At 54.4% G+C, this 27,065-nt stretch overlaps 3 protein-coding genes and 4 pseudogenes across 3 annotated transcripts; all 7 read right to left on the bottom strand.

Annotated features, from left to right (window-relative positions):
* Positions 1-5,157: 5,157 nt before the first annotated feature.
* On the bottom strand, positions 5,158-6,238 carry LOC125331374 (annotated as a pseudogene).
* Positions 6,239-12,371: 6,133 nt separating this feature from the next.
* On the bottom strand, positions 12,372-13,444 carry LOC125335562 (annotated as a pseudogene).
* Positions 13,445-14,686: 1,242 nt separating this feature from the next.
* On the bottom strand, positions 14,687-15,815 carry LOC125335555 (feather keratin Cos1-1/Cos1-3/Cos2-1-like). Its single transcript, XM_048323255.1, has 2 exons — positions 15,737-15,815; positions 14,687-15,368 (listed from the first exon to the last, which is right to left on the bottom strand). The coding sequence occupies exon 2, from the start codon at positions 15,345-15,347 to the stop codon at positions 15,021-15,023; it is 327 nt and encodes a 108-aa protein (XP_048179212.1). The 5' UTR covers positions 15,348-15,368; positions 15,737-15,815; the 3' UTR covers positions 14,687-15,020.
* Positions 15,816-17,501: 1,686 nt separating this feature from the next.
* Positions 17,502-18,574, bottom strand: LOC125335546 (annotated as a pseudogene).
* Positions 18,575-19,816: 1,242 nt separating this feature from the next.
* LOC125335541 (feather keratin Cos1-1/Cos1-3/Cos2-1-like) lies at positions 19,817-20,945 on the bottom strand. The gene is made up of 2 exons (XM_048323233.1): positions 20,867-20,945; positions 19,817-20,498 (listed from the first exon to the last, which is right to left on the bottom strand). The coding sequence occupies exon 2, from the start codon at positions 20,475-20,477 to the stop codon at positions 20,151-20,153; it is 327 nt and encodes a 108-aa protein (XP_048179190.1). The 5' UTR covers positions 20,478-20,498; positions 20,867-20,945; the 3' UTR covers positions 19,817-20,150.
* A 1,686-nt stretch (positions 20,946-22,631) lies between these two features.
* LOC125335534 lies at positions 22,632-23,704 on the bottom strand (annotated as a pseudogene).
* Positions 23,705-24,946: 1,242 nt separating this feature from the next.
* Positions 24,947-26,075, bottom strand: LOC125335528 (feather keratin Cos1-1/Cos1-3/Cos2-1-like). Its single transcript, XM_048323207.1, has 2 exons — positions 25,997-26,075; positions 24,947-25,628 (listed from the first exon to the last, which is right to left on the bottom strand). Exon 2 carries the CDS (start codon positions 25,605-25,607, stop codon positions 25,281-25,283), a length of 327 nt encoding a protein of 108 aa, XP_048179164.1. The 5' UTR covers positions 25,608-25,628; positions 25,997-26,075; the 3' UTR covers positions 24,947-25,280.
* Between the last annotated feature and the right edge of the window lie 990 nt (positions 26,076-27,065).

Genomic DNA, 27,065 nt, shown 5'->3' with positions numbered 1-27,065 from the left:
CATCCTGACCTTGACTCTCTGACTCACTGACTTGTCTTGCCCACTTGACTCCAGACACGTGTAAGACAGAAGCCTGAGGCAAAACATGAGTGGAACATCATAAAGTTTGTGCACACCTGCAGACCTGAGACCTTACTGGGATTTTGGAGAAAGCTGGGGTAGCTCTCCTGTCTGTGGTGTGCAGTGGCTGTGCAGAACAGAGGGCAAAATTGCAACCCTGAACTCCATAAATGCAGACTTTTGTTGCCTCAGGGACCTGCTAGGAAGAATCCTTTGGGAAAGTGCCCTGGGGGGTTCAAAGAGGTCCAGGGAGAATGTGAAATACTGCAGTTAAGATCTCCAGGTAATAACATTATGGAAATGACCATAACTAGCTCCATCTGTTCAACTTGCCAAAGATACGAAGTAGATCTACCAAGGACTTTAGATGGTTGTATTTTTTGGAGCATTTCTTTCCAAATCTTACAGCATAATATCTTTTTTTAAGATAAGATCCAGGCACCCCTTGACTCCTCTCTCTGAGAAGGGGTTTAGAGAGCAAGGGGGTCTTCTCGGCACCTTGTGACTCAGTGGCCAGGCTTCTTTAATAAACTGTCTGAAGCTCCCTCTCCACCCGCGACAGATGGGCTCACACTGGAGCAGGGGAAAATGGGGGGAGGAAGGATGGACAGAAATGTTGTGTTCTTCCTTTTTTGTTGAAATAATTTTTATTCTCAAAGCTTTCCTCTTGGGAGGTAATTCTGATCAAGTGTAGCTAAAACTTCTTTACCGCCACAATGATATGAATGGCCAAATATTCTCCTTGAGAGGCATTTGACAATTCCTTCATGCTTGAGGATGGCTTCAAATACCTGAGCAATAATGACATGAAACCTTAAAGCTCTCTAGCGGTTCTTGCTAGGGATTCTGGGGGCACCAAGAGCTGCTCTGCATGAAGCAGTGTCTCAATATTGTACTCCCATGGCTGAAGAGGGTGGTGTTTCTGGGACAAGCAGACTCCCCACTGCCTGCAATTGTTGAGACTGGGACATCAGAAATGATGCTGTGCATTCATGATTCTGTCAGTGATGTCCTTTGATTGAGGCCTCACTGTCGGAGGTTAGGGTTTTTCCTTTTGTTTTTCTTTCTCTAAGGGAGTTTTCCCCCATTTTGTTGCTAAGAAACAATAATGACCAGGTACTTAAGAGAGACAAAAGAAGTTGCCAAGCAATTGGAGGAGAGCACCTGACCGCACTTCTCTTATATGAGAGTTTCTCTTGGCGGGGCAGAGGTACTGAGAGAATTGGGCTGGGAAAAACAGGGGCTGGGGAAGCTGGGAGCTCTCTTGTGTTCTAGGCATTCAGAGGGGAAGGAGGCTGCAGTCACTATGGGAGGAATTCACCACCACTGTGGGGTTCTGTCTTCTGCTGCCTTCTCCCACCATGAGTGGAGCTCTGCTTGTAAGAGCAGCCGTTGCACTGGGGCCTTATTAACACCCTGCCTTACCAGACAGGGGACCCTTTAGCATCTGCTCAGGTGCCTCAGGGGAAACCCTGAGATCCCCGAGCCCCTTTTCCCTCCCAGGCGGTCTCTCTCTGCCATGTTCAGGAGCTGGGCTGCCTCTGCCCAGCCCCCGCCGTTTCTCTGCCACTGCTCCGGGTTTTTGCTACACTGTAGTCTGCACCCCCTGCCTGTTGGGACACCCTGCAGTTCCAGCTACAGCTGCAGAGTGTCTGCTACCTCTTGATCGCTCCCCTGGGTGAGCCCGCCCTGCCGTTCCAGCTTGCTACTCCGAGATTCCTGCTACAGCTCCTTCTGCTATCCAGGGGGGGCACCGGGCCTGGCTGTCCCTGAGGGTTTGTGAAGGAGCCCCTTTCCCATCCCTTCCGCCGGCTGTGCTCACCATTGTCCACCTGAAAAGGATGGCCGAGTTCGTGCCACAGCGTCCCCTGCAGGCAAGGGGGAATCACCGCACCCGCCCTGTCCGGCTGGGAGCCACCAGCGCCCCTGCCGGCCGTGAACGGAACTGCACCGAGGGGAAAGTGCTTAAAGAGCGGGAAGAGACTGCTTATTGGGTTTTCTGCTCTTCTTTGTTGTTGTTACCATTGTTGTTGTTGGTTTGCCTTGTTATACATACACACACTAATAAAAAACAGTTATTCCTTTTCCCATATCTTTTCCTGAAAGCCCCTTAATTTCAGAGTTATAATAATTCTGAGGGAAGGGGATCATATTTTCCATTCCAAAAGAGGCTCCTGCTCTCCTTGTCAGACACCTATCTTTCAAACCAAGACACCCACTATCCGCAAATTGCTCTGTTACGCCATTGTCATGAAAAAGAAAATCTGCTTCCTGCAAGCCCTGGTCATGTGGACATTGGTTTTGGGGTCATCTTCACCCAGGTAGTTCTCCTGCTGACTGGCCCTTCTGCAGCAGCAAAGGCATTGCTTAATCCAAGGCCCCTGGTGTGGCCTTCGCTGATCCTGATCCAGCAGCTGCTCCCACCCTGTTGTTTGTGTCAAAGATGACCAAAGGGCTGAAGAACGTGTGCTGAGGAAAGTGTCCTGGTTTAAATACAGGTGTTTGCCAAGGAAGGCAGGAACCTTCCTGAAATGGAAAAATGACACCCTCCCTCCAAATTATTATAACTTTGAAATTAACAGGGCTTTCAGGCAAAGATATGGGAAAAGAAATAACAGTTCTTTACTAGAACATATATATACACACATGTAACAAGACAGACAAGCAAAAACAACAACAGCAACAACATGAACAAAAAGGAAAAACCCAGTAACAGCCTTTTCCCACCTGTCAAGCACTTTCCCCTTTGGTGTAGTTACAACCACAACCAGCAGCGGGTGCTGTTGGCTCGTGTCGAGGCAGAGAGGCTGCAGTGACTCCCTCACAGTTTCAGGGGACACTCCGGTGCAAGATAGGGACCTCTGTGGTAGTGATGGCAGCTCAGATGAGGAAGAGGGAAGAAGGGTCAGCTCCCCCCAGCGCCCACCTGAGACGTGATCGGTCTTCAGCACTGCTAACAGCAGCTGGTACACACTGGGAAGGGAGGCAGGGCTTTATCCCAATGTCGCACTACCTTACAGAGAAAAGGTCCAGCGGGGCTGTTGCTCTGGCTCCAGGCAGCCCTCCACGTGGCAGCTTCAGGGGAGGAGGGGGGAAGGGATGACCCCCCCAGGCACCCAGGTGGACCATGTTGGTCTCTTGGTGTTTCTCTCTTGCAAGCAAATGGGCTCACAAGCTGGCGACAGGCACAGCTCCACGGCAGTGTTGGAAAAAAATCACTGTGCAGGAGAGGTCCAAGGCAAAGAACCACCACATGACCATCTCTTCTCCCAACCCAGCAAAGACTGAACTACCTCCAGCTAACAAACTGAAAAAACCCACACTGCTTCACTTCCCCATCCCCCCACTCTTTCCCCCCTCCAACCCCCAGAACAATTCTGACGGTATACCGAAGCACTTAGCCATGTCTTTAGTATCTTGATCATGGTCCATTCATCATCTCCCTGGCACCAAATAGGAAGAAAATTCCCTGAGAGAAAAAAAGCCCAAAACAAAAACCTAACCCCCAAGAGAAAGATTGAAGGAATGCAGTCTTTTCTCCCTGGAGAACCAGAGGCTTGGGCAGGACCTCATCACAGTATTTTAGTAATTAAATGGGATCTACCAAGAGGACTGAGACTTTCTCAGCACAATCATAGAATCCTAGAATCATAGAAGATACTGAGTTGGAAGGGACCCATCAGGAGCATCAAGTCCAACTCCTGGCCCTGCACAGGACACCCCAAGAGTCCCACCAAGTACCTGAGAGTGTTATCCAAACACTTCCTGAGCTCCATCAGGTTTGGTGCAGAGAGCACTTCTCTGGGGAGCCTGTTCCAGTGCTCAACCACCAAAAACCCTCTGGGTGAAGAACATTTTCCTGATATCCAACCTAAATCTCCCACATCTCAGCTCCAGCCATTTCCTCAAGTCCTGTCACTGGTCATGAGAGTGAAGAGTTTGGTTCTTGCCCCTCTGGTGCCCCTCAGAAGGATGTCAAAGACCACAATGAGGTCTGACCTCAGTCTCATCTTCCCCAGGCTGAATGGGCCAAGCGACCCCAGCCACTCCTCATACGGATCCTCCAGACCCTTCCCCATCCTCATGGCCTCCCTTGGTCACTCTCTAGTAGCTTACCGTCTTTTTTATATTGTGGTTCCCAAATGGAGCCAGGTAGAGGGGCTGCCCACAGGGGACACGCCCACGGTGAAGAGGAACTGGAGATGATTTGATTCTGGCAACTGAGACCAGTGCTTGGGCAACAGGTCTCACTAGGAGCAGGTGAAGCCTTCATTTCTGGACACAGCAAGATGTGCCAGCACCCAGTTAGAAGGACAAAGCCAGCTGCTGTCTCTGCCCAGCGGTCTAGGAAGGAGGAGCATATGTGGAAGGCCACATGAATCACAGAATGCTGTGAACCTGAGCTGGTATTTGGAGCCCAGCAATGTCTTTGGGAGTTCATTTTCTGCACCCAGGAGAATGTGGATAGCCAGGGAATGATGGGATTTGGAGCACTGCCTGGGGCTGAAGGCCAAGGACCAAACAGAAATTTTCAAGTACAGCTGAAAACATTCCTAAATGTTGGCATTAGTAGTGAAGCCACAAGTCATTTGCACAGGGAAGATGGACACCTGGAACAAAACATTAGATCCTTTTGGAGGTGTCAGGTTCATGGCGATGGGAACTCCAGTGCACAGACTGAGTTGTTACCAATCCTAACTTATGACTCACCTCAGCCCTGCATGTCTGGGCAGCAGCTGGGCCCTGCCAGGCACTGAGAGATTGTGTGATGTTTGGATCTCATCCACTTTTTCCCAGATGTGCTGGCCACAGACCCTAGGCCAGGTAATGAAGGAAGGATGGGAAGAGATGAGGCTGTGGGGTGTCCCCAGGCGTTGTTGTTTCCCATCCCCACTCCTGAAACACTTTGGAGCCATAGTTTCCATGATGGCCTTTGGCTGCTGAGTAGCCAGGGATGTTCTTCATCAGCTCCAAGGGAAAAGGGCACAAAGTAAAATCCACTGCAGCAAGCCCCACCCATTGCTTTCTCTACCTTTTTTCTTGAGCAGACTGGAAGAGTTGCCAGAGAAAAATAGACGACTCAGAGGCCAAGGCTTGAATGCAGTGCAACTTTAATAAGTCTAAGGAAGAAAAGGAGATGGCGCACAGAGAGCACCAGGAGCAGCCACTAAGATGGAGCTCCCATGTGGTGTTCTTTGGACTGCCCTGCAGAGGGAGGAAGGGTGAGAGGTCCACATGAGACTGCCCTGGAGAGAGAGGGACAGAAAAGGACAGAAGAGTAGAAGAAGGAAGAGATGGTCCAAAGCTCTAAATACAATGTCCTGAAGCTCTATCTCCTGCCCAAAACCATGCTCTGAGCTCATGGAGGTTCTTGCTCAAGGAGGTTGCCAGCAGATTTAGCAGGGGGGACAGCATCTGCCGCCATAGCCGCTGGTGATGCAGGAGATGTCAAAGCCGCCAGAGCTGATGGGCACTCCACCAGAGCTGAGGATGCTGCCAACAGCAGCGGAGGTGGAGGATCCCACCACGGTGTTCTGTGGGAAGGAGCTGAGGATGGGGCCAGGCAGGGTCACCACCACTGGGGAGGGTTCAATGACGACGGTGGAGCTCTGGCACTGCCTGACACAGCACTCATTGCAGCTGTTGGCCAGCGGGCAGGGGCCGCAGGGCTGGCAGCAAGGGTTGCAGGGCTGGCAGCAGGACATGGCTCAGGGTCACAGGTGCACCTGGCACAGAGGGCAGGGAGAAGCAGAATGTAAGGACGCTTGAGAAGCAGCAGTGCCCCCAAGCACCCTGCAGCCAAGGCACCTCCTGGCCCACACTGCAGTGCCCACCTCAAAGCCCAGGAGCCACCTCAGCCAAGTCCCAGCCTCTCTCTGCACAAGATCTTCTCCCCCCTGCCTTCTCCCAGCAGAAGCAGCTGCCAGCCCTGGGCTCTGACAGCCTCGATCAGCTGAGACCTCCAGCCAGGAAAGAGCTGGTCTGGAAGCAGGAGGAGAGAAGGAGGAGAAGGGTTGGAGGCTTCCCACTCACCTGATTCCTGAGGAGGAGGTGAGAGAAGTGGATGCGAGAGCAGAGACTTGGGCTGCCTTTTATAGCAGTCCTGCACTGCCTCAGGCCCAGTAGCACCTTGGTGGAAGTAATAATTTTGTGACCAGCTCATGGCAAATGTGCACCATCCCAGCTAATGGCAGGCGCTGTGTCCTGGTTTCCTGCACTGCAGCCTTTTCATTTCCTGGCTAATTCCGCATGTTTTCCTTGCTGTGATGAGAGGCTCAATAATTTCCAGGGCAGAAAAACGTCAGCAGAGGCAAAAGGCTCTGATCAAGGGCCGGTGGCATTCCATGCGGGCATATGAGGTGAATCTGTGTAATTCCTTTGGGCTTTTTTTTGGCAAAAGTGTCAGGAAATGGGCATCACTCCTGTGCTTCACTTCCACATGCCCAGGGACTTCCATGTGTTGGGACATGCTGTATCTCCACAGCAGAGTTCCCAGCTGGTGACATTTCTTGGCCTTATATGAGGGCACAGATTTTTGTTTGGCTCCATGCAATTATGTGTAAGCACATGTGTGTCTGTCTGAGCTTGGGAACCCTCATCCTGAGAGTATCTCCAGGTCATGGCCAGGGGACTCTCCCCTGGTGTGTCCTTGAGCCCCAAAATGTTGCCAGTTGTACTTGCAGAAGGAGCCAATCTCCAGCCGAATGGTGCAGCCTTCAACCTTGTAGAGAAGTGTCCAGGGAACTGAAACACAGCCTCTGCCTCCTGTACCCTCCCTTTCTTGCTTTATGTTCAGGGAGAAAGGCCAATAAATCCTGCTGGCCTCTGCAGGCTGTCATCCCTGAATCAATCCCCTCTGGTGTAATGTTGCTGGTGACTGGGATGGGACACAGCCTCCTCATGTCAGGGCCAATGCAAGATGCACTTCTACAGCTCAGCAGCTTGGTGCTGAGGCAAAGGTTGAGAGTTCCTACAAGTATGTATTGAACTGAAGGCACCATGTTCATGTATTGCTCTGCTGTGAGATGTAGAAGAGTTTCTCTGGATGAGTCAACAACTTTGAGTCAAACTTCTTTGATTTTCTATGCCAGCTTTTCCATATCCCTCCAAAAAACTAAATCTCAGGGCCTAGCAATTGTGATTCGGGAGCAGGAAAACGTGACTTAGGACAAACTGACAAATTCCTGCTGCATTTTCTTATTCAGGTCCAGCAGTATTGCACAGAAAGAAACTGTTGTGTACCAGCTGCAACCCCCATTCTCCATCCCACTGTTCTGCTTAAGGGTGGAGGAAATAGGAGATCCAGGAATGAAGAAGAGGAAAAGAGTGAAAAAGAGGTGGGGATGGAATGAAGGCATTTTAGTGCCTTTTTTTTTTTTCTGTTTCTCCAAATAGGATGAATGTTCTCCAAGTCAAGCCTGATTTTTCCTCTGATAGTATTGGTGAGTAATCCCATTGTCTTTATCTTAATTCACAACCTTTTTCAAGTTACTTTCCTCTGACCCATAAAATATTGAGAGTGAGACAGCATCTGGGTGGGTCTGGAAGCTAGTTAAGGTCTCTGTTGTTTTGCAACAATTATGGTAATTAGAGGTGTCTTTAGAGTTTTTAATTTACATGGGTTTTTTTCTGCTTTCTATGTGTGCCAGAAGGAGCAAATCTCTTTCTCCCACTCTTTTTCCCCTCAGAGGATGGTGGACAATGCTGTCATTTGGCCTTTGTGCTTGTGGACTTGGGAACTAGCGAAAGGTTCACAGGCACAGGCAGAGCTCAGCACACCAACCTCCTGCCATAGCCACAACTGAACAAGTAGACCTTCAAAGCAAACGTCAGGGAAAAGCTGTAAAAGGGAGCTGCTGTGCTGCTGATCTCCTTTCTTTGGCTCCTTCTGACTCTGTTAGAAAACATCTCACATCAGAACAGATGACAAAGAAGAAACAGTGGCTCCCTCAGTTGTCTCAACACCTCTCCACATGCTTTTTTTTCCCAAACCACCCATCCCTCATTACCACTATTTTCCAGCCCATCTGCTCTCCATGTTTCCCAGACAGATCTTTCAGACTGTCACAACCATCCTGTAGTCCTAAATTTCTGAGGTTCAAGCATTAGGGCTGCTCCCCATGAGCTCCAGGCTTTCCTGTCCTGGAGGTGCTCTGTTTGATGGGAGTTCGGGATGTGCCATCTGCAAGACACCTCAGCCCTGCAAATGTGTGCAATGAATGGCTGGGGCTGCACAGGGCATGGCATGGCTGTGCCAGAGGAGCAGGGGACCTGCCTGAGGTATCCTTGGCCTTCCATGCCCCCTTCTCCTGGACATGGGGGGGAAGGTGAGGCAGAGACTGTGGGTTCAAGCCAAGGTGATTTCTCCTACATGGCCATCTTCTGTCTGAGAACTTTTTTTCAGCAAAGGTCAATCCACAGCAAGAGGAACTTCCTTGTGTGTTTGGGGAGTGGCTGAAACTCCCCGGGCCTCTTGGAGGTCCGAATGCCCAAGAAATAAAAAAGGGTTCACTACTGCCCATGATATCCCCTTTCTCACAGGACATGTTTAGTGAGGATCCAGACAGGAAAGGACCACATTGTCCCAGTTTAGAGACAAGTTTAGGAGGAAAACTCTCTGGAATGAGTGTTTACTCTAAAAAAAAGGTTCCAACACCAATAAGAAATGAATACTAGTGGATGAAAATAAAAAAAACCCCAACCATTTATTGACAAACAGAGTGCCCACTCGGCATGGGAAAAGGTAAATAAATGCTAGATATTGAACTGTCAGACCTTATTCCCCCCCACACACACCAGAACAAAAACCCAAAATGCCAGGGAAAGAAAAAAACCTCAACAGCCTGCCACATGGTGGGGAGAAGGATGGCGCTGACTCCTGTCTCAGGGAAAAAAAATCCAAAAGGTTCATGCAGCAGCTCAGGCAAACAGATGGGAACCTGGCGAATCTCTGGTGTTGGTCCCCTATTCACAGCAGATCAAGCAGGTGGGCTTGATGTGCCTTCTCTTGCCAGCTCTACTTTTTCCATGGTCTGAGGCAGAAACAGAGTCACCCCTCGCCTTTCCCGCCAGTCATGGCCGACTCCTGTCCCGCCAGTCATCCTCGCTGATCTCAGACCAAAACCAAACCATGCAGTTCACCTGGAAAAAGCCGCTGAAGGATTGCTGCTGCAGCCTCTTTAAGGCCAAGGAAGGGAAAAAAACCTTCTTGCCTAAGCTAACAAAAAACCAAGCCAGCCAAGGAAAAACACCAGACCGCCCAGCACCCCGGACACCTGGGGAGTGAGGCTGAGAAAAATCCCACCGAAGAGCCCAAAGGCCCCCTACTCCCCACAGACCCACCATAGACCAACCATTTTTTGGGCATAAAGCAGATGATCAGAGAATAGACTAATCATCATAAAATCACCTCAAGACACACAAAGAGCCAAAAGATGGAATGCAGTAAATTTTAAAGAGTGTAAAGAGAAAAAGAAATATCTGAGAGGAGGAAATGGTGAAAAAATTGACAAGGGCAGCAAAAGGTCAATGCCTAACAGAGACAGAAGTGAGGGAGGCCTTTCCTAGGCTGGTCTCGGAAAGCATCAAGACTGAAGAAAGCAGGAAATAAAAAAGGAAAAGGTGGGAAAGGAGAAAGGAGAAAGGAAGAGAATGAGAGGCATAGACCATGTTCTAAGACTGTCCAGGCAGGCCATTTCAAAAGTGCTGAAACCCTCTGAAGCAGGAGAGGCACATACTCAGCCATTCTGAAAACCACAGCCACAATCTGCTTAATTTCAGTCTGGAAACATCTTCTCAGCTCCTTGTCCAGTCTGAAACCTGTGTCTCTAGCAAGGGGGGCAACTCCTGCTGCCACCATAGCCGCTGGTGATGCAGGAGATGTCAAAGCCCCCGGAGCTGATGGGCACTCCTTCAGAGCTGAGGATGCTGCCAACGGCAGCGGAGGTGGAGGATCCCACCACGGTGTTCTGTGGGAAGGAGCTGAGGATGGGCCCGGGCAGGGTCACCAGCACAGCAGGCGGCTCAATGACGACGGTGGAGCTCTGGCACTGCCTGACACAGCACTCATTGCAGCTGTTGGCCAGCGGGCAGGGGCCGCAGGGCTGGCAGCAAGGGTTGCAGGGCCGGCACTGCTGGCACTTCTCAGGGCAGGACATGTCTCGAGCCTGGCGCTGCACCTGGCACAGAGGGCAGGGAGGAAGCAGAGCACACGCACACCTGAGACACAGCCCGCAAGGCACCCCCAGCAACACAAGGCCCCTGCTGCTTGCGCAGCTCCAGCCTGTGCGGGCCCAAACTGGGGATCCTGGGCCTCAGCCCAGCACGCTCCTTCAGAGCTCAGCCAGCCCCAGCCGTGCTGCTGCCCAGCCTGGATGCAAAGAAGCACCTCAGCCCAGCCTCAGCCTCTGGCCAGAACACACGCTCTCCCCTCTGCCCACACGAGCACCATCGGAGAACACCCCAGAAGAACAAGGAGCGGGAACAAGGGCTGGAAAGCTCAACCCTGTCCTAGAGAAGGTGGAGGAGAAAGGGGCTTCCAACTCACCTGGTTCCCAAGGAGCAGGAGGTGACAGAAGTGGATGAGACAGCCACCAGTTAGGCTGCCTTTTATGCTGGCCCCACAGTGCCTCAGGGCTCAAAGTCCGTGCTGCCTGAGTGATAAATTTCCTGTGTGATCCCAATGAATGGAAAGATCTCTGGGAATGGTACGGCATGACGTGCTGGTTCCCTCTACCATGACTTTGCGTTTCCTGGCCTACATCATTCCCATTCCCTCACGGACACTTCTTCTGAGAGCTGGTATGTGAGATTCCAGTTTTCCTGAGGGCAAGGATGTGTTGGTGTGCAGAAATTATGAAATTATGAATTAATTGCAGAAGGGATGCCAAGGAGGCAGGTGATGCCAGCCTGAGGCACTCTGGTGATTTGTCCCTGCCAGATTTTTTCTAATTCCTGCTGACTGGAAGGGCCTCATCTGCTCCCAGCCCTCTGTTCTTTGAATTGTCACCCAAGGGCTCCCCTGTGTGCTTTTCCCATGGGGTAGAAGCTCTTTGCCTTCCTCCTCGGCCTGCACAATCCACGAGACTCCTGTAGCACTGCTGCCTGAGCTTCTGTCCTGCTTGGAGTGCTGTGTCCCTGCTCTGGCTGGGAGCTGCCCAGCAGCTCCTGAGTCACATCCCTTGCCATGGCCTGTGCCCCATGTGCTGCCCCGCAATAATGTGCGTGGCAGCGTGGCTGTGCCCCAGTGTGTGCGAGTGCCTGCACATCCCTGGGCTTGTGCACTTGTGTGAACACCCCCTGAGAGCCTCTGGCCTACACGGGGATGGTTGTGCACAGGGCAGAGCACTTGTGTGCAGCCCCCTGCCCGTGCGCCTGTGCACGTTTGCTGGGGTCTGTGCGTCTGGGTTCATCTCTGTGCACACCTGGGCAGGCTGGCAATGTGTCAGTGCCCGTTTGTGTGTCTGTGTGTGTGTGTGTGTGTCCACAGCTGTGCCTGAGCTCACGTCTCAGCCCAGCCATTGCAAGCCTCGTAGGGACTTCCCTGCCCAGCAGTGCCAGCCACTCGCACACACTCAGCCCCGCGTTATCGGCAGGGACCTGGAGAGGCCCACGGCCCTCACGGCACACCGAGGACGATCCCAAAGCCAGGCCATCCCTTTGATGCTGCCTCCAGGCAGCCTTGGGACACTCCGCTCTTTCCCGGGCTCCTTGCTCCTGCCTCATGGAGAAACTTGGAGGTTACCGGGTTCTGGTGGCTCTGTGGAGATGGGGGAGTCCTGTGGCCACCGTGGCCTTTGTCCTGAGCCAGGAGCTATGGGAGAAGGATGCTGTCAAAGAGCACGAGGCATGTGGAGAAAAGAGTTTGACCATGTCTGGGAGGTGGAGGCAAGAAGGTGGAAGATTTGCTCCTCTCCCACACCCAGAAGGGGAAAAAGTGGCAGCTGCCAGCACGATGTGAGGAGGATTTTGGTTCTGTTCTCATGCTTGGTTGAGCCAGTGAAACCCCTCAGCCCTGCGTGTCTGGACAGAAGGTGGGCAGAAGGCTTATTGTGAGGGAGCTGTTTGAAGAGAGGACGTTGTGGACTGTCCCCAGGCATTGCTGATTGCCATTCCCTCACCGGTGACCTTTTAACATCATCCTCTCCTGCTGGTCACCATTTTGGAGAAGCCAGGGATGTGTTTGTCAGCTCCAATGGAAAAGGCACAAATTAAAGTCCACTGTGGAGTGTCCACCCTCTGCTGTGTCCACCTTTTGCCCTGAGCTCACTGGAGGAGGTGCCACACAAGGAAGGAGAAAGCAGAGGCCCAGGTTTGGATGCAAAACAACTTTATTGAGTCTAAAGAAGAACAGGCTCAGAGAGGACACCAGGAGCAACCACTGAGGTGCAGTGGGGGTGTCCGTCTGCCTGGCCTGCAGAGGAACGGAGGGAGGCCAACAGGTCCCAGTAGGCTGGCATTGAGTGGTGCTGACAGGAAAGGGAGGGAGGGGAAGAGAGTGGAAGAAAACAGCAGTAATCCAAGGGGTTAAATCCGTTGTTCCCAAGATCCATCTTCAGTCCAGCCCCAAGTTCTGAGGTCGTGGAGGTTCTTGCTCGAGGATGTTGCCAGCAGATTTAGCAGGGGGGACAGCATCTGCCGCCATAGCCGCTGGTGATGCAGGAGATGTCAAAGCCGCCAGAGTTGATGGGCACTCCGCCAGAGCTGAGGATGCTGCCAACAGCAGCGGAGGTGGAGGATCCCACCACGGTGTTCTGTGGGAAGGAGCTGAGGATGGGCCCGGGCAGGGTCACCACCACTGGGGAGGGCTGGATGGCCACGGTGGAGCTCTGGCACTGCCTGACACAGCACTCATTGCAGCTGTTGGCCAGCGGGCAGGGGCCGCAGGGCTGGCAGCAAGGGTTGCAGGACATGGCTCGGGGTCACAGGTGCACCTGGCACAGAGGGCAGGGAGAAGCAGAATGTAAGGACGCTTGAGAAGCAGCAGTGCCCCCAAGCACCCTGCAGCCAAGGCACCTCCTGGCCCACACTGCAGTGCCCACCTCAAAGCCCAGGAGCCACCTCAGCCAAGTCCCAGCCTCTCTCTGCACAAGATCTTCTCCCCCCTGCCTTCTCCCAGCAGAAGCAGCTGCCAGCCCTGGGCTCTGACAGCCTCGATCAGCTGAGACCTCCAGCCAGGAAAGAGCTGGTCTGGAAGCAGGAGGAGAGAAGGAGGAGAAGGATTGGAGGCTTCCCACTCACCTGATTCCTGAGGAGGAGGTGAGAGAAGTGGATGCGAGAGCAGAGACTTGGGCTGCCTTTTATAGCAGTCCTGCACTGCCTCAGGCCCAGTAGCACCTTGGTGGAAGTAATAATTTTGTGACCAGCTCATGGCAAATGTGCACCATCCCAGCTAATGGCAGGGGCTGTGCCCTCGTTTCCTACACTGCGGCCTCTTCATTTCCTGGCTTCTGCCGTGTGCGTTCCTGTGTGAAGACTTCTGTTAGGGCCGGGATGAGAGGCCTAAGTATTTCCAGGACATAAACACGTCAGAGTCGTCAGAATGCTCGCTTCATGGTCTGGTGGCATTCCATGCGGGCACGTGAGGTGAACCTGTGTCATTCCTGTGGGTTTGTTTGTGGCAAAGTTCTCAGGGCATCACTCTTGTTCTTCTTGTACACATGCACCTCTCTCCCTCATCTCTGCGTGAGAGCACATGAGTTTTCATGTGCAGCCTGGTGTTCTGGAGCATTCGGGAAGTGGCTCAGATATGCTTTGTGGTCTTGCTTCCCCTCTAATATGTCTCCCTTTGGCCAACAGCCCATGCCCGCTTCTGCAGCTCATTCCTGCTCTTGCCCTGGGCTGGATGACCAGCTGTCCCAAGGTTGGCCTTGGCTGCATGGATGGTGCTCACCAAGCCACTCTATCAATCCCATGTGTGCAGTGGAAAGAGAAGAGAAAATAAAAGAGAAAACAACTTGGAGCTTGTTACAAGGCAGTTTGCTAAAGCAAACACAAAGCGTTATGCGTGTATGAGAAAAGCAGAAAAATAAATAATTTTATGTCCAACTTCCCTCAGCAAGTGATGGCTGGCCACTTCCCGGGAAGCAGGGCTTCCTCATGTGTAGTGGGTGCTCAGGAAGGCCAACTTTGTAAATAAGGCTGCAGGAATGGGCTCTGTGGGAGGAGTGCAGCGTCTCCCGCCGCGTCTGACTGAGTCAGTTCCAAGGGTGTCCAAAGGGGACTCAGCGCTGCCCAACACTGAGCACATTTGTCACTCTGGTGATGCCTCTGTGAAAGCGTATGTCATTAGAAATGGTCTGGGCTGGAAGGGAACTTAAAGATCATTTATTTCCACTCCCGCTGCCCTCAGCAGACGGGCACTGACGCCACCCACTAAACCGGGTCGATCAAAGAGGTGTCCAACCTGGCCTTGCACACTTCCAGGGTTGAGGCATCCAAAACTTTTCTGGGCAATTTCCTACAGTGCCTCACCAGCCTCACAGTGAGGCACATCTTTGTCAGCTCCAAGAGAAAGGGAACAAAGAAAATTGCACTGCCGGGATTCCAGCGCTCAGCTTCCTCCACTTTTTCCAATGGGCAAACAGGCAGAGTTGCAACAGGAAGAAGGAGAAATCGGAGGCCAAAGTTTGAATGCAAAACCAACTTTATTGAGTCAAAAGAAGAAAAGGAGGAGGCTCACAGAGGGCACCAGGAGCAGCCGCTAAGATGCAGTGGGGGTGTCCATCTGGCCGGCCTGCAGAGGGAAGGAGGCCAGCAGGTCCCACTAGGGCTGGCATTGAGCGGTGCTGACAGGAAATGAAAAGGAAGAGAAAAAAGAGAGGAGAGGAGAGGCGAGGAGAGGAGAGGAAACAATAGGCAGAAGCTCTAAATCCAGAGTCTTAAAGTTCTGTCTTCAGTCCAGCAGCGTGTTCTGAGGTCGTGGAGGTTCTTGCCTGAGGATGTTGGTGGCGGCAGCAGCTTTAGCAGGGACGACAACATCTTTCACCATAGCCGCTGGTGATGCAGGAGATGTCAAAGCCCCCGGAGCTGATGGGCACTCCTTCAGAGCTGAGGATGCTGCCAACGGCAGCGGAGGTGGAGGATCCCACCACGGTGTTCTGTGGGAAGGAGCTGAGGATGGGCCCGGGCAGGGTCACCAGCACAGCAGGCGGCTCAATGACGACGGTGGAGCTCTGGCACTGCCTGACACAGCACTCATTGCAGCTGTTGGCCAGCGGGCAGGGGCCGCAGGGCTGGCAGCAAGGGTTGCAGGGCCGGCACTGCTGGCACTTCTCAGGGCAGGACATGTCTTGAGCCTGGCGCTGCACCTGGCACAGAGGGCAGGGAGGAAGCAGAGCACACGCACACCTGAGACACAGCCCGCAAGGCACCCCCAGCAACACAAGGCCCCTGCTGCTTGCGCAGCTCCAGCCTGTGCGGGCCCAAACTGGGGATCCTGGGCCTCAGCCCAGCACGCTCCTTCAGAGCTCAGCCAGCCCCAGCCGTGCTGCTGCCCAGCCTGGATGCAAAGAAGCACCTCAGCCCAGCCTCAGCCTCTGGCCAGAACACACGCTCTCCCCTCTGCCCACACGAGCACCATCGGAGAACACCCCAGAAGAACAAGGAGCGGGAACAAGGGCTGGAAAGCTCAACCCTGTCCTAGAGAGGGTGGAGGAGAAAGGGGCTTCCAACTCACCTGGTTCCCAAGGAGCAGGAGGTGACAGAAGTGGATGAGACAGCCACCAGTTAGGCTGCCTTTTATGCTGGCCCCACAGTGCCTCAGGGCTCAAAGTCCGTGCTGCCTGAGTGATAAATTTCCTGTGTGATCCCAATGAATGGAAAGATCTCTGGGAATGGTACGGCATGACGTGCTGGTTCCCTCTACCATGACTTTGCGTTTCCTGGCCTACATCATTCCCATTCCCTCACGGACACTTCTTCTGAGAGCTGGTATGTGAGATTCCAGTTTTCCTGAGGGCAAGGATGTGTTGGTGTGCAGAAATTATGAAATTATGAATTAATTGCAGAAGGGATGCCAAGGAGGCAGGTGATGCCAGCCTGAGGCACTCTGGTGATTTGTCCCTGCCAGATTTTTTCTAATTCCTGCTGACTGGAAGGGCCTCATCTGCTCCCAGCCCTCTGTTCTTTGAATTGTCACCCAAGGGCTCCCCTGTGTGCTTTTCCCATGGGGTAGAAGCTCTTTGCCTTCCTCCTCGGCCTGCACAATCCACGAGACTCCTGTAGCACTGCTGCCTGAGCTTCTGTCCTGCTTGGAGTGCTGTGTCCCTGCTCTGGCTGGGAGCTGCCCAGCAGCTCCTGAGTCACATCCCTTGCCATGGCCTGTGCCCCATGTGCTGCCCCGCAATAATGTGCGTGGCAGCGTGGCTGTGCCCCAGTGTGTGCGAGTGCCTGCACATCCCTGGGCTTGTGCACTTGTGTGAACACCCCCTGAGAGCCTCTGGCCTACACGGGGATGGTTGTGCACAGGGCAGAGCACTTGTGTGCAGCCCCCTGCCCGTGCGCCTGTGCACGTTTGCTGGGGTCTGTGCGTCTGGGTTCATCTCTGTGCACACCTGGGCAGGCTGGCAATGTGTCAGTGCCCGTTTGTGTGTCTGTGTGTGTGTGTGTGTGTCCACAGCTGTGCCTGAGCTCACGTCTCAGCCCAGCCATTGCAAGCCTCGTAGGGACTTCCCTGCCCAGCAGTGCCAGCCACTCGCACACACTCAGCCCCGCGTTATCGGCAGGGACCTGGAGAGGCCCACGGCCCTCACGGCACACCGAGGACGATCCCAAAGCCAGGCCATCCCTTTGATGCTGCCTCCAGGCAGCCTTGGGACACTCCGCTCTTTCCCGGGCTCCTTGCTCCTGCCTCATGGAGAAACTTGGAGGTTACCGGGTTCTGGTGGCTCTGTGGAGATGGGGGAGTCCTGTGGCCACCGTGGCCTTTGTCCTGAGCCAGGAGCTATGGGAGAAGGATGCTGTCAAAGAGCACGAGGCATGTGGAGAAAAGAGTTTGACCATGTCTGGGAGGTGGAGGCAAGAAGGTGGAAGATTTGCTCCTCTCCCACACCCAGAAGGGGAAAAAGTGGCAGCTGCCAGCACGATGTGAGGAGGATTTTGGTTCTGTTCTCATGCTTGGTTGAGCCAGTGAAACCCCTCAGCCCTGCGTGTCTGGACAGAAGGTGGGCAGAAGGCTTATTGTGAGGGAGCTGTTTGAAGAGAGGACGTTGTGGACTGTCCCCAGGCATTGCTGATTGCCATTCCCTCACCGGTGACCTTTTAACATCATCCTCTCCTGCTGGTCACCATTTTGGAGAAGCCAGGGATGTGTTTGTCAGCTCCAATGGAAAAGGCACAAATTAAAGTCCACTGTGGAGTGTCCACCCTCTGCTGTGTCCACCTTTTGCCCTGAGCTCACTGGAGGAGGTGCCACACAAGGAAGGAGAAAGCAGAGGCCCAGGTTTGGATGCAAAACAACTTTATTGAGTCTAAAGAAGAACAGGCTCAGAGAGGACACCAGGAGCAACCACTGAGGTGCAGTGGGGGTGTCCGTCTGCCTGGCCTGCAGAGGAACGGAGGGAGGCCAACAGGTCCCAGTAGGCTGGCATTGAGTGGTGCTGACAGGAAAGGGAGGGAGGGGAAGAGAGTGGAAGAAAACAGCAGTAATCCAAGGGGTTAAATCCGTTGTTCCCAAGATCCATCTTCAGTCCAGCCCCAAGTTCTGAGGTCGTGGAGGTTCTTGCTCGAGGATGTTGCCAGCAGATTTAGCAGGGGGGACAGCATCTGCCGCCATAGCCGCTGGTGATGCAGGAGATGTCAAAGCCGCCAGAGTTGATGGGCACTCCGCCAGAGCTGAGGATGCTGCCAACAGCAGCGGAGGTGGAGGATCCCACCACGGTGTTCTGTGGGAAGGAGCTGAGGATGGGCCCGGGCAGGGTCACCACCACTGGGGAGGGCTGGATGGCCACGGTGGAGCTCTGGCACTGCCTGACACAGCACTCATTGCAGCTGTTGGCCAGCGGGCAGGGGCCGCAGGGCTGGCAGCAAGGGTTGCAGGACATGGCTCGGGGTCACAGGTGCACCTGGCACAGAGGGCAGGGAGAAGCAGAATGTAAGGACGCTTGAGAAGCAGCAGTGCCCCCAAGCACCCTGCAGCCAAGGCACCTCCTGGCCCACACTGCAGTGCCCACCTCAAAGCCCAGGAGCCACCTCAGCCAAGTCCCAGCCTCTCTCTGCACAAGATCTTCTCCCCCCTGCCTTCTCCCAGCAGAAGCAGCTGCCAGCCCTGGGCTCTGACAGCCTCGATCAGCTGAGACCTCCAGCCAGGAAAGAGCTGGTCTGGAAGCAGGAGGAGAGAAGGAGGAGAAGGATTGGAGGCTTCCCACTCACCTGATTCCTGAGGAGGAGGTGAGAGAAGTGGATGCGAGAGCAGAGACTTGGGCTGCCTTTTATAGCAGTCCTGCACTGCCTCAGGCCCAGTAGCACCTTGGTGGAAGTAATAATTTTGTGACCAGCTCATGGCAAATGTGCACCATCCCAGCTAATGGCAGGGGCTGTGCCCTCGTTTCCTACACTGCGGCCTCTTCATTTCCTGGCTTCTGCCGTGTGCGTTCCTGTGTGAAGACTTCTGTTAGGGCCGGGATGAGAGGCCTAAGTATTTCCAGGACATAAACACGTCAGAGTCGTCAGAATGCTCGCTTCATGGTCTGGTGGCATTCCATGCGGGCACGTGAGGTGAACCTGTGTCATTCCTGTGGGTTTGTTTGTGGCAAAGTTCTCAGGGCATCACTCTTGTTCTTCTTGTACACATGCACCTCTCTCCCTCATCTCTGCGTGAGAGCACATGAGTTTTCATGTGCAGCCTGGTGTTCTGGAGCATTCGGGAAGTGGCTCAGATATGCTTTGTGGTCTTGCTTCCCCTCTAATATGTCTCCCTTTGGCCAACAGCCCATGCCCGCTTCTGCAGCTCATTCCTGCTCTTGCCCTGGGCTGGATGACCAGCTGTCCCAAGGTTGGCCTTGGCTGCATGGATGGTGCTCACCAAGCCACTCTATCAATCCCATGTGTGCAGTGGAAAGAGAAGAGAAAATAAAAGAGAAAACAACTTGGAGCTTGTTACAAGGCAGTTTGCTAAAGCAAACACAAAGCGTTATGCGTGTATGAGAAAAGCAGAAAAATAAATAATTTTATGTCCAACTTCCCTCAGCAAGTGATGGCTGGCCACTTCCCGGGAAGCAGGGCTTCCTCATGTGTAGTGGGTGCTCAGGAAGGCCAACTTTGTAAATAAGGCTGCAGGAATGGGCTCTGTGGGAGGAGTGCAGCGTCTCCCGCCGCGTCTGACTGAGTCAGTTCCAAGGGTGTCCAAAGGGGACTCAGCGCTGCCCAACACTGAGCACATTTGTCACTCTGGTGATGCCTCTGTGAAAGCGTATGTCATTAGAAATGGTCTGGGCTGGAAGGGAACTTAAAGATCATTTATTTCCACTCCCGCTGCCCTCAGCAGACGGGCACTGACGCCACCCACTAAACCGGGTCGATCAAAGAGGTGTCCAACCTGGCCTTGCACACTTCCAGGGTTGAGGCATCCAAAACTTTTCTGGGCAATTTCCTACAGTGCCTCACCAGCCTCACAGTGAGGCACATCTTTGTCAGCTCCAAGAGAAAGGGAACAAAGAAAATTGCACTGCCGGGATTCCAGCGCTCAGCTTCCTCCACTTTTTCCAATGGGCAAACAGGCAGAGTTGCAACAGGAAGAAGGAGAAATCGGAGGCCAAAGTTTGAATGCAAAACCAACTTTATTGAGTCAAAAGAAGAAAAGGAGGAGGCTCACAGAGGGCACCAGGAGCAGCCGCTAAGATGCAGTGGGGGTGTCCATCTGGCCGGCCTGCAGAGGGAAGGAGGCCAGCAGGTCCCACTAGGGCTGGCATTGAGCGGTGCTGACAGGAAATGAAAAGGAAGAGAAAAAAGAGAGGAGAGGAGAGGCGAGGAGAGGAGAGGAAACAATAGGCAGAAGCTCTAAATCCAGAGTCTTAAAGTTCTGTCTTCAGTCCAGCAGCGTGTTCTGAGGTCGTGGAGGTTCTTGCCTGAGGATGTTGGTGGCGGCAGCAGCTTTAGCAGGGACGACAACATCTTTCACCATAGCCGCTGGTGATGCAGGAGATGTCAAAGCCCCCGGAGCTGATGGGCACTCCTTCAGAGCTGAGGATGCTGCCAACGGCAGCGGAGGTGGAGGATCCCACCACGGTGTTCTGTGGGAAGGAGCTGAGGATGGGCCCGGGCAGGGTCACCAGCACAGCAGGCGGCTCAATGACGACGGTGGAGCTCTGGCACTGCCTGACACAGCACTCATTGCAGCTGTTGGCCAGCGGGCAGGGGCCGCAGGGCTGGCAGCAAGGGTTGCAGGGCCGGCACTGCTGGCACTTCTCAGGGCAGGACATGTCTTGAGCCTGGCGCTGCACCTGGCACAGAGGGCAGGGAGGAAGCAGAGCACACGCACACCTGAGACACAGCCCGCAAGGCACCCCCAGCAACACAAGGCCCCTGCTGCTTGCGCAGCTCCAGCCTGTGCGGGCCCAAACTGGGGATCCTGGGCCTCAGCCCAGCACGCTCCTTCAGAGCTCAGCCAGCCCCAGCCGTGCTGCTGCCCAGCCTGGATGCAAAGAAGCACCTCAGCCCAGCCTCAGCCTCTGGCCAGAACACACGCTCTCCCCTCTGCCCACACGAGCACCATCGGAGAACACCCCAGAAGAACAAGGAGCGGGAACAAGGGCTGGAAAGCTCAACCCTGTCCTAGAGAGGGTGGAGGAGAAAGGGGCTTCCAACTCACCTGGTTCCCAAGGAGCAGGAGGTGACAGAAGTGGATGAGACAGCCACCAGTTAGGCTGCCTTTTATGCTGGCCCCACAGTGCCTCAGGGCTCAAAGTCCGTGCTGCCTGAGTGATAAATTTCCTGTGTGATCCCAATGAATGGAAAGATCTCTGGGAATGGTACGGCATGACGTGCTGGTTCCCTCTACCATGACTTTGCGTTTCCTGGCCTACATCATTCCCATTCCCTCACGGACACTTCTTCTGAGAGCTGGTATGTGAGATTCCAGTTTTCCTGAGGGCAAGGATGTGTTGGTGTGCAGAAATTATGAAATTATGAATTAATTGCAGAAGGGATGCCAAGGAGGCAGGTGATGCCAGCCTGAGGCACTCTGGTGATTTGTCCCTGCCAGATTTTTTCTAATTCCTGCTGACTGGAAGGGCCTCATCTGCTCCCAGCCCTCTGTTCTTTGAATTGTCACCCAAGGGCTCCCCTGTGTGCTTTTCCCATGGGGTAGAAGCTCTTTGCCTTCCTCCTCGGCCTGCACAATCCACGAGACTCCTGTAGCACTGCTGCCTGAGCTTCTGTCCTGCTTGGAGTGCTGTGTCCCTGCTCTGGCTGGGAGCTGCCCAGCAGCTCCTGAGTCACATCCCTTGCCATGGCCTGTGCCCCATGTGCTGCCCCGCAATAATGTGCGTGGCAGCGTGGCTGTGCCCCAGTGTGTGCGAGTGCCTGCACATCCCTGGGCTTGTGCACTTGTGTGAACACCCCCTGAGAGCCTCTGGCCTACACGGGGATGGTTGTGCACAGGGCAGAGCACTTGTGTGCAGCCCCCTGCCCGTGCGCCTGTGCACGTTTGCTGGGGTCTGTGCGTCTGGGTTCATCTCTGTGCACACCTGGGCAGGCTGGCAATGTGTCAGTGCCCGTTTGTGTGTCTGTGTGTGTGTGTGTGTGTCCACAGCTGTGCCTGAGCTCACGTCTCAGCCCAGCCATTGCAAGCCTCGTAGGGACTTCCCTGCCCAGCAGTGCCAGCCACTCGCACACACTCAGCCCCGCGTTATCGGCAGGGACCTGGAGAGGCCCACGGCCCTCACGGCACACCGAGGACGATCCCAAAGCCAGGCCATCCCTTTGATGCTGCCTCCAGGCAGCCTTGGGACACTCCGCTCTTTCCCGGGCTCCTTGCTCCTGCCTCATGGAGAAACTTGGAGGTTACCGGGTTCTGGTGGCTCTGTGGAGATGGGGGAGTCCTGTGGCCACCGTGGCCTTTGTCCTGAGCCAGGAGCTATGGGAGAAGGATGCTGTCAAAGAGCACGAGGCATGTGGAGAAAAGAGTTTGACCATGTCTGGGAGGTGGAGGCAAGAAGGTGGAAGATTTGCTCCTCTCCCACACCCAGAAGGGGAAAAAGTGGCAGCTGCCAGCACGATGTGAGGAGGATTTTGGTTCTGTTCTCATGCTTGGTTGAGCCAGTGAAACCCCTCAGCCCTGCGTGTCTGGACAGAAGGTGGGCAGAAGGCTTATTGTGAGGGAGCTGTTTGAAGAGAGGACGTTGTGGACTGTCCCCAGGCATTGCTGATTGCCATTCCCTCACCGGTGACCTTTTAACATCATCCTCTCCTGCTGGTCACCATTTTGGAGAAGCCAGGGATGTGTTTGTCAGCTCCAATGGAAAAGGCACAAATTAAAGTCCACTGTGGAGTGTCCACCCTCTGCTGTGTCCACCTTTTGCCCTGAGCTCACTGGAGGAGGTGCCACACAAGGAAGGAGAAAGCAGAGGCCCAGGTTTGGATGCAAAACAACTTTATTGAGTCTAAGGAAGAACAGGCTCAGAGAGGACACCAGGAGCAACCACTGAGGTGCAGTGGGGGTGTCCGTCTGCCTGGCCTGCAGAGGAACGGAGGGAGGCCAACAGGTCCCAGTAGGCTGGCATTGAGTGGTGCTGACAGGAAAGGGAGGGAGGGGAAGAGAGTGGAAGAAAACAGCAGTAATCCAAGGGGTTAAATCCGTTGTTCCCAAGATCCATCTTCAGTCCAGCCCCAAGTTCTGAGGTCGTGGAGGTTCTTGCTCGAGGATGTTGCCAGCAGATTTAGCAGGGGGGACAGCATCTGCCGCCATAGCCGCTGGTGATGCAGGAGATGTCAAAGCCGCCAGAGTTGATGGGCACTCCGCCAGAGCTGAGGATGCTGCCAACAGCAGCGGAGGTGGAGGATCCCACCACGGTGTTCTGTGGGAAGGAGCTGAGGATGGGCCCGGGCAGGGTCACCACCACTGGGGAGGGCTGGATGGCCACGGTGGAGCTCTGGCACTGCCTGACACAGCACTCATTGCAGCTGTTGGCCAGCGGGCAGGGGCCGCAGGGCTGGCAGCAAGGGTTGCAGGACATGGCTCGGGGTCACAGGTGCACCTGGCACAGAGGGCAGGGAGAAGCAGAATGTAAGGACGCTTGAGAAGCAGCAGTGCCCCCAAGCACCCTGCAGCCAAGGCACCTCCTGGCCCACACTGCAGTGCCCACCTCAAAGCCCAGGAGCCACCTCAGCCAAGTCCCAGCCTCTCTCTGCACAAGATCTTCTCCCCCCTGCCTTCTCCCAGCAGAAGCAGCTGCCAGCCCTGGGCTCTGACAGCCTCGATCAGCTGAGACCTCCAGCCAGGAAAGAGCTGGTCTGGAAGCAGGAGGAGAGAAGGAGGAGAAGGATTGGAGGCTTCCCACTCACCTGATTCCTGAGGAGGAGGTGAGAGAAGTGGATGCGAGAGCAGAGACTTGGGCTGCCTTTTATAGCAGTCCTGCACTGCCTCAGGCCCAGTAGCACCTTGGTGGAAGTAATAATTTTGTGACCAGCTCATGGCAAATGTGCACCATCCCAGCTAATGGCAGGGGCTGTGCCCTCGTTTCCTACACTGCGGCCTCTTCATTTCCTGGCTTCTGCCGTGTGCGTTCCTGTGTGAAGACTTCTGTTAGGGCCGGGATGAGAGGCCTAAGTATTTCCAGGACATAAACACGTCAGAGTCGTCAGAATGCTCGCTTCATGGTCTGGTGGCATTCCATGCGGGCACGTGAGGTGAACCTGTGTCATTCCTGTGGGTTTGTTTGTGGCAAAGTTCTCAGGGCATCACTCTTGTTCTTCTTGTACACATGCACCTCTCTCCCTCATCTCTGCGTGAGAGCACATGAGTTTTCATGTGCAGCCTGGTGTTCTGGAGCATTCGGGAAGTGGCTCAGATATGCTTTGTGGTCTTGCTTCCCCTCTAATATGTCTCCCTTTGGCCAACAGCCCATGCCCGCTTCTGCAGCTCATTCCTGCTCTTGCCCTGGGCTGGATGACCAGCTGTCCCAAGGTTGGCCTTGGCTGCATGGATGGTGCTCACCAAGCCACTCTATCAATCCCATGTGTGCAGTGGAAAGAGAAGAGAAAATAAAAGAGAAAACAACTTGGAGCTTGTTACAAGGCAGTTTGCTAAAGCAAACACAAAGCGTTATGCGTGTATGAGAAAAGCAGAAAAATAAATAATTTTATGTCCAACTTCCCTCAGCAAGTGATGGCTGGCCACTTCCCGGGAAGCAGGGCTTCCTCATGTGTAGTGGGTGCTCAGGAAGGCCAACTTTGTAAATAAGGCTGCAGGAATGGGCTCTGTGGGAGGAGTGCAGCGTCTCCCGCCGCGTCTGACTGAGTCAGTTCCAAGGGTGTCCAAAGGGGACTCAGCGCTGCCCAACACTGAGCACATTTGTCACTCTGGTGATGCCTCTGTGAAAGCGTATGTCATTAGAAATGGTCTGGGCTGGAAGGGAACTTAAAGATCATTTATTTCCACTCCCGCTGCCCTCAGCAGACGGGCACTGACGCCACCCACTAAACCGGGTCGATCAAAGAGGTGTCCAACCTGGCCTTGCACACTTCCAGGGTTGAGGCATCCAAAACTTTTCTGGGCAATTTCCTACAGTGCCTCACCAGCCTCACAGTGAGGCACATCTTTGTCAGCTCCAAGAGAAAGGGAACAAAGAAAATTGCACTGCCGGGATTCCAGCGCTCAGCTTCCTCCACTTTTTCCAAAGGGCAAACAGGCAGAGTTGCAACAGGAAGAAGGAGAAATCGGAGGCCAAAGTTTGAATGCAAAACCAACTTTATTGAGTCAAAAGAAGAAAAGGAGGAGGCTCACAGAGGGCACCAGGAGCAGCCGCTAAGATGCAGTGGGGGTGTCCATCTGGCCGGCCTGCAGAGGGAAGGAGGCCAGCAGGTCCCACTAGGGCTGGCATTGAGCGGTGCTGACAGGAAATGAAAAGGAAGAGAAAAAAGAGAGGAGAGGAGAGGCGAGGAGAGGAGAGGAAACAATAGGCAGAAGCTCTAAATCCAGAGTCTTAAAGTTCTGTCTTCAGTCCAGCAGCGTGTTCTGAGGTCGTGGAGGTTCTTGCCTGAGGATGTTGGTGGCGGCAGCAGCTTTAGCAGGGACGACAACATCTTTCACCATAGCCGCTGGTGATGCAGGAGATGTCAAAGCCCCCGGAGCTGATGGGCACTCCTTCAGAGCTGAGGATGCTGCCAACGGCAGCGGAGGTGGAGGATCCCACCACGGTGTTCTGTGGGAAGGAGCTGAGGATGGGCCCGGGCAGGGTCACCAGCACAGCAGGCGGCTCAATGACGACGGTGGAGCTCTGGCACTGCCTGACACAGCACTCATTGCAGCTGTTGGCCAGCGGGCAGGGGCCGCAGGGCTGGCAGCAAGGGTTGCAGGGCCGGCACTGCTGGCACTTCTCAGGGCAGGACATGTCTTGAGCCTGGCGCTGCACCTGGCACAGAGGGCAGGGAGGAAGCAGAGCACACGCACACCTGAGACACAGCCCGCAAGGCACCCCCAGCAACACAAGGCCCCTGCTGCTTGCGCAGCTCCAGCCTGTGCGGGCCCAAACTGGGGATCCTGGGCCTCAGCCCAGCACGCTCCTTCAGAGCTCAGCCAGCCCCAGCCGTGCTGCTGCCCAGCCTGGATGCAAAGAAGCACCTCAGCCCAGCCTCAGCCTCTGGCCAGAACACACGCTCTCCCCTCTGCCCACACGAGCACCATCGGAGAACACCCCAGAAGAACAAGGAGCGGGAACAAGGGCTGGAAAGCTCAACCCTGTCCTAGAGAGGGTGGAGGAGAAAGGGGCTTCCAACTCACCTGGTTCCCAAGGAGCAGGAGGTGACAGAAGTGGATGAGACAGCCACCAGTTAGGCTGCCTTTTATGCTGGCCCCACAGTGCCTCAGGGCTCAAAGTCCGTGCTGCCTGAGTGATAAATTTCCTGTGTGATCCCAATGAATGGAAAGATCTCTGGGAATGGTACGGCATGACGTGCTGGTTCCCTCTACCATGACTTTGCGTTTCCTGGCCTACATCATTCCCATTCCCTCACGGACACTTCTTCTGAGAGCTGGTATGTGAGATTCCAGTTTTCCTGAGGGCAAGGATGTGTTGGTGTGCAGAAATTATGAAATTATGAATTAATTGCAGAAGGGATGCCAAGGAGGCAGGTGATGCCAGCCTGGGGCACTCTGGTGATTTGTCCCTGCCAGATTTATTCTAATTCCTGCTGACTGGAAGGGCCTCATCTGCTCCCAGCCCTCTGCTCTTTGAATTGTCGCCCAAGGGCTCCCCTGTGTGCTTTTCCCATGGGGTAGAAGCTCTTTGCCTTCCTCCTCGGCCTGCACAATCCATGAGACTCCTGTAGCACTGCTGCCTGAGCTTCTGTCCTGCTTGGAGTGCTGTGTCCCTGCTCTGGCTGGGAGCTGCCCAGCAGCTCCTGAGTCACATCCCTTGCCATGGCCTGTGCCCCATGTGCTGCCCCGCAATAATGTGCGTGGCAGCGTGGCTGTGCCCCAGTGTGTGCGAGTGCCTGCACATCCCTGGGCTTGTGCACTCGTGGGAACACCCCCTGAGAGCCTCTGGCCTACACGGGGATGGTTGTGCACAGGGCAGAGCACTTGTGTGCAGCCCCCTGCCCGTGCGCCTGTGCACGTTTGCTGGGGTCTGTGCGTCTGGGTTCATCTCTGTGCACACCTGGGCAGGCTGGCAATGTGTCAGTGCCCGTTTGTGTGTCTGTGTGTGTGTGTGTGTGTGTCCATAGCTGTGCCTGAGCTCACGTCTCAGCCCAGCCATTGCAAGCCTCGTAGGGACTTCCCTGCCCAGCAGTGCCAGCCACTCGCACACACTCAGCCCCGCGTTATCGGCAGGGACCTGGAGAGGCCCACG

The sequence above is a fragment of the Corvus hawaiiensis genome, chromosome 1, assembly GCF_020740725.1.
Source record: "Corvus hawaiiensis isolate bCorHaw1 chromosome 1, bCorHaw1.pri.cur, whole genome shotgun sequence".
Classification (NCBI taxonomy): Eukaryota; Metazoa; Chordata; class Aves; order Passeriformes; family Corvidae; genus Corvus; species Corvus hawaiiensis.
Note: the sequence above shows the minus strand (reverse complement) of the source record. Positions and strands in the feature narration are given on the sequence as shown.

Bases quoted from the DNA above. Each gene is read 5' to 3' on its own strand.
- LOC125335555 (XM_048323255.1), bottom strand. From the start codon at position 15,347: ATGTCCTGCCCTGAGAAGTGCCAGCAGTGCCGGCCCTGCAACCCTTGC.
- LOC125335541 (XM_048323233.1), bottom strand. From the start codon at position 20,477: ATGTCCTGCCCTGAGAAGTGCCAGCAGTGCCGGCCCTGCAACCCTTGC.
- LOC125335528 (XM_048323207.1), bottom strand. From the start codon at position 25,607: ATGTCCTGCCCTGAGAAGTGCCAGCAGTGCCGGCCCTGCAACCCTTGC.